The sequence below is a fragment of the Zootoca vivipara genome, chromosome 10 (assembly GCF_963506605.1).
Source record: "Zootoca vivipara chromosome 10, rZooViv1.1, whole genome shotgun sequence".
Classification (NCBI taxonomy): Eukaryota; Metazoa; Chordata; class Lepidosauria; order Squamata; family Lacertidae; genus Zootoca; species Zootoca vivipara.
Window position 1 is genome coordinate 13,819,929 of NC_083285.1, and position 6,000 is coordinate 13,825,928.

Consider the following 6,000-nt stretch of genomic DNA (forward strand, 5'->3'; position numbering starts at 1 on the left):
TGGCAGGAGCTGGGACCAAGCAACGGGAGCTCGCCCCGTCGCAGGGATTCGAACCGCTGACCTTCTGATCAGCAAGCCCTAGGCTCAGTGGTTTAACCCACAGTGCCGGAGGCAGAGAGACCCTGTTTCCTTGTCCGAGCCCCGCCCCCCAGGGAGACTCTCTGGCTGGCTGAGGAGGGCGGAGCTGAACTGCTTATCTTTCAGAGGCAGCACCACACAGAAGCTGCCTGCCTTTCTTTGACTTTGTGGGTGCCCCCCAATTATATTATTGTGGGTACCCAAGCACCCACATCCCCCTTGAGTTGGCTCCTAGGCTGCTCACATATTCCTAATGTGGCTGCAGCAAAGACTTACATAAAAGCATTATGAGGCTAGCACTTTACTTTCAACCCCTTTCCAAGAAATTTGAAACACAAGAGTATTTCCTATCCAGCGAGGTGTTTACCACAACCTCAAGGCGCATTTCCTGTACACTCACAGGACCCCATCAGGGTGCACAGGTAACACTGCAGATTGTTTATGACCCAGTGTTTTGGGCCCTTTGTTACCTGACTATCCTCTTTGCCGTTTTTGCTGTCAAACCGCAAAGTTTGGACAGATCCTTTGGCCGTTTTCCCACAGGCAGCTTCGGGTTTCACCCTTATGAATGAACTAGCATCATCCACACAATTCACTGCTCCAAATGGTTTATTGAACAAGCAAAACAGCAGCAGTCCCAATGCTTACACCCCTCCATTAAGGAAACAGTCAATTCACTCCCATTCTCTGCTTTCTACTGACCACACAAAAGCAGGAGGTCGCGATGAAAACCTTACAGTATTTATATATTCTTGTCTTTATTGCATTTCTGTCTTCCACACATCCTTTTCCTGCATGGACTATACATAGGATTATTATTTTTAGGGAAGGGCCACCGCTCAGTGGTAGAGCTTGGCTGCAGAAGTTCCCAGCTTCAATTCCCAGCATCTCCACATAGAACTGGGAGAGAACCCTGCCTGAAACCTGGATAACTACTGCCAGTCAGTGAAGACAATTCTGAGCTAGATGGACTCATGGTGAGTACCGATCACTCACCCAGGAACTCACCAGGCCCAGAGACGCTGCTTAGTTTCCACAACTTTGGTTGTTTCCAACCATGCCCTAAACAAGTGACAGCTAACATCATTACTATTGCTAAATCAATGCTTCTGGCTTGCACAACAGAGCCAACACAAGCCCACCCCCACCCCCAATGATGCATGCAGTGTAATGAGTGACTGGGAAAAGGATTACATTATTTCAGAGTTTCTCAAACTGTTTTCAGACTACAACTCCCATCATCCATAGCTAGCAGGACCAGTAGTCAGGGGTGATGGGAATTGTAGTCCGAAAGCAGCTGGAGACTCAAGCTTGGGAAACACTGTTTCAGAGGAATGTATCTTACGCTGCCATGCAATGCTTTTGAAGCTACTCAAAGGTGGTGGCAGAGAACTGGGTTTAATATTTCGCTCATCCAGAGGGGAAGTCAGTCCGTATTTTCATGCATTGCTCCCAGTTCCTAAAAGCACACTTAGGACTTGACCACAATGGCTGTGTGAATAAAAGCACCGCCCTTCCACAGTCCCATTCAGCCGTGCGCTTCGATGGTGGTGAGGTGGAGGAGGAGGAGGTCTTAAAAATAGTCTGGGGAAACCTCTTTCAATGGCTGGCATGGCCCAGGGTTACCCTTAGCAACCCGAGAGGAATTCCAGGCTGAATGGCATTGTGAGAGCACAGCTCAGCTTTGCCTCTCTCTGTGTGTGCTCCGAACTCCCGGTGGGGGCAGGGAAAAGGCAGGGAAATGAACACAGCCCACCCCCACCCATGACACACAGCACAGGGCTATAGGTCAACTCACAAATGCATTCCATGGGAAGCGGTGCTACCTATTGTTATACTATGCACCTTGCACGCAGCTGTCCGCAAATACACGCTCAGCCTCTGCTCACAAAACGCAAGACAAAAACGAAGAAGCATTTTCTTACTATGCTATATAGGTAGGGGTGTGTGGGTGTGGGTGTGCGCGCACCCACACACCTGCTCCTGTTCAGAGCACCTAACCCACCTTGAATCTCTTGTTTTCCACCCCAAAATTATCATCCTTAGTGAAATATGATCAATTTGTGCATTGCATATGCACACTTTCCTGTATGCACACCCAACGTCCACACCTTCGCCTGGCCTACTAAGGCACACATGCCAATCCATCACCTGTGCACCTGCTTTCGCACCAAGCAGCTACCTGGGGCGGGATCGCACCTGCCTCCGAGCGAACCTTCCCGTACGTGTACGTAACATGCTAGGTGGTCTCCGCACCCACCTACCCGGTGGGTGTACATGGCTAGATGGCTGGCTTTCGCCCATGCTCCCAGGGAGGCCCCTTAACTAGGGCAGTGCGTAGAACCTGCCCGTGCGTACAATCCGCGCAGGTGTCGTCGTCCCCCCCCCCCCCCGCAAGAAAACCAACCCTGGACGCATGCAGATCCTGGGGACGCCTTGTCTATGGGCGCACCCATTGTGCGCGCTGGCTTTCCATGCATGCCCGAGGACGCACCAGGCAGGCCTAGCGGCTCCAGCGCCGAGCTGCTCGCTGGTATTGTTTGCTTCCCGCAGCTCCAGCGAGGAAGAAACCTTGCACGGCTGGAGCGGAGCCTTTTTGCCTGGGGCTCACCGCTCACCTTCTGCTGCTGCTAATGCGCAGCAGAGCAGCCCTCCTGTCCTGCCCCCCCCCCTTTCCGGAGCAGCCTCCACCTACCATACGGAGCCGTACGCCCCCGAGCCCACCGGGGTCAGGTGCTGGTAGCGCTGGGGCACCTCCCACACCGTCTTGTTCAGCTCCTGCTTGTAGAAGCCGCCTCGCTCGGACATTTTCCCCCAGCCGGCAGCGCCGGCAGCAGCACAAGCAGAGGCAGAGAAGCTCAGACCCAGCCAGGCAGCTACAGCTGGAAGTTGCAGAGCCAGCTAGCCAGCCAGCCAGGAAGCCAGCGCCGGCAGGGAGGAGGCGTTAGGGGGAGGGGAAAAGGGAGGAGGAGGGACAGGATGAATGAAGTCGAGGGAGAGGGAGAAGGAGAAGGAGCCGAGGGGCGGGATCTCCCCTCGAAAAGGGGGCTCCGGCTTGATCAGAACGAGCTGGCAGCCCCTAGCATTGTAACTAAAGGTGGGCGGAAGTGAATTGCGGCCATTAAAGAAGAAGTGCTGGCGCGCCTTAGGCCAGGAAGCCCCAGGTGGACCGCCAGGTATTGCTGCGACTGGAACCCCTTGGAAGGGACCGGCAGGAAGCCAGTGCCGGATTTACGTATAAGCTAAACAAGCTATAGCTTAGGGCCCCACTCTCTTGGAGGCCCCCCAAAAATTAAAGGAAAAGAAACGGATGTACATTTCCAAAATATAAGATAAAAAATAAATAAAATAAAGCCTACATACAGCTACAGTGGTACCTTGGTTTAAGTACACAATTGGTTCCGGAAGTCTGTACTTAACCTGAAGCGAACTTAACCTGAAGCGAACTTCCCATTGAAAGTAATGGAAAGTGGATTAATCCATTCCAAACGGGTCCGCGGAGTACTTAAACGGAAGCGTACTTAACCTGAAGCAAACTTCCTATTGAAAGTAATGGAAAGTGGATTAATCCGTTCCAGACAGTCCGCAGAGTACTTAAACTGAAAATACTCAAACCGAAGAGTACTTAAACCGAGGTATGACTGTACAGTGTTTTGTGTTGTGTAGGCTCCTATGATGTAGGCAATGATGTAAGCCTGCTAGTCAGCTCCCTAAAATATCACTGGTTTGCTCATTTCTATATATAGGTTGCCTACATTCTGCATGGACTGGTTGCATGGCAATATGTACAAATGGCTTTAGATACCTATTGGGTCCATAAGTTACCAACAGCAACAATTTGTTGTTGACAAAGGACATATAAGGGGCCCCATTACCTTCAGTAGCTTAGCCATCAAACCTAAATCCGGCCCTGCAGCAGGGTCATAATTCCTCACCTTCTTTGGCGATCACTCGTAGCTGGGTAAGATTATCTTTCATAAACACGGTTTTTAACAGTGAGTCCGTAAGTGACTGTGGAGGCCAGTTTTGGATCCACATGTCCTTCCACAGTGGGAACACAGGTTTCCGGGCAGGAGTTGATCACGGTGAGGGTTTGCCAAGCATGCCTTCCTCTTAGCACATTTCTCCCTTTAGTCTTCAAAGCCCATGGCACCTTTGGTAAAGGCTGTTCTCCAATTGGAGCGCTCGCAGGCCAGAGTTTCCCAGTTATACTACATTTTTTTAGATTTCCCTTGAGAGAGTCTTTAAAACTCTTTTGTTGACCACCAGCATTACACTTTCCATTTTTAAGTTGGGAATAGAGTAGTTGCTTTGGAAGATGATAATCAGGCATCCGCACAACAGGACCGGTCCAACAAAGTTGATGTTGAAGAATCATTGCTTCTGCACTGGTGATCTTTGCTTCTTCCAGTACTTTGGCATTAGTTTGCCTCTCTTCACAAGTGATGTGTAAAAAATGTTTGGAGACACCGTTGATGGAATCTTTCGAGGTGTTGGAGGTGGCATTCATAAATGGTCCATATTTCACAAGCATACAGTAAGGTTGGTAGTACAAAAGCTTTGTAAACAAGCATTTTGGTTTCCCTGCAGTGCAGGAATCCTTGCCCAACATGGGGCTTGAACCCACGAACCTGAGATGATGAGTTTCATGCTATCCCGCAATGTCTATCATCTGTTAATGACACTGGCTGGGGCTGATGGGAGCTGGAGTCTTTGGCAACACCTGGAGGTCCCCTAGCCCTGTTCTGCAAATCGAATTGTCCTTCAGGAAAATTGGGGTGGGGACGATGACACACGTAGCACCAGCCCCCTAAGCAGGCCCGGCTCTAGGTATAGTCCTGGTGGCGCGGGGCACCAGGGCACCGGGCTGGCAGGCGGAGTGCTGCGTGACGAAGCCGCACGGAAGCCATGCTGCGCGCTGCAAGGGCGGGGGCATTGGAGCGATCTCCGCGCCTCAGCGCCAGGGCACACAACCTAGCTGTTCGGATTGTCAGTGCTACATAAAAGCAGAGTTGAGGCCCATCAAATTCTGGTTTCCTAGTGACTTCCCTAAGTGACTTCTTTGCAGGCTCCTTGGTTTTCAGCAGCAACTATCGCTGTTTACATATTATCCTAGGTAAAGGTAAAGGACCATTAGGTCCAGTTGTGGACGACTCTGGGGTTGCGGCACTCATCTCGCTTTACAGGCCAAGGGAGCCAGCGTACAGCTTCTGGGGTTAAAATGGCTTGGAATACAGTCGTACCTTATGGTAACCCTCTGATTATGTAAACCTCAGAATGCACGCACGGCAAACCTGGAAGTATTTTACCGGGCTTCACCATGCGCGCATGCGCAGAAGCAGTCCTCAGGTTGTGGAAACCTCGGGATCCGACTGGACCTCCAGAATGGATCCCGTCCGCAACCGGAGGTACCACTGTACTAATAAACACAGCACCCCAGAGAACATTTCCAAATTTAATTATGCCAACATTTTCCACTGTCTTGTTTTATTGTACCTTGCCATAATTTTGGATAACAAAGCCAGTACTGTCCGTGTGATGCTCATAGTTTCTCCCCCAGGTAGAATTGTGTTTTGTCTAGAATAGCTTCAAGCAAATCCTGAACAGCCAGCTTTAATTTATGTGAGTCTGAGGTCAAATTGTAGTCTGGAGAAACAAATGAATTATAAATATAGGAGACCAAAGGCCACCAGTGTTTTCTCCTTGGCAGTGATTGAGTGGAGAAGGACACATCATATTGCTATGACCCTCTTCTGAACATTCTGAATTTACTCAGCTGGGTGGTTTTCGTCTCCATGTTCTGTGCATCAAATAGCCAAATATTTTGAATCTGATAATGCCTGTGTGAACAAAGCTTCTGCTGAAAGAGTATTGGATAGTAGTTTTCCAGGGAACCCAATGAATCCTCAGTGACTTATTTGA

The 6,000-nt window shown here is 50.1% G+C and overlaps 1 protein-coding gene across 2 annotated transcripts in view; it reads right to left on the bottom strand.

The window, feature by feature from the left end:
- The window catches only part of MAPK11 (mitogen-activated protein kinase 11), a 46,491-nt gene extending 43,470 nt beyond the window's left edge, over nt 1-3,021 (bottom strand). The window contains exon 1 of one of the 2 annotated variants that reach the window (XM_035127030.2): nt 2,774-3,021. In XM_035127030.2, coding sequence (XP_034982921.1) covers nt 2,774-2,886 — 113 coding nt within the window. In that variant the 5' untranslated portion in view covers nt 2,887-3,021. Of the gene's footprint in view, nt 1-2,485; nt 2,737-2,773 lie in introns of those variants that run through there. The other variant, XM_035127031.2, reaches the window with a different exon arrangement.
- Between the last annotated feature and the right edge of the window lie 2,979 nt (nt 3,022-6,000).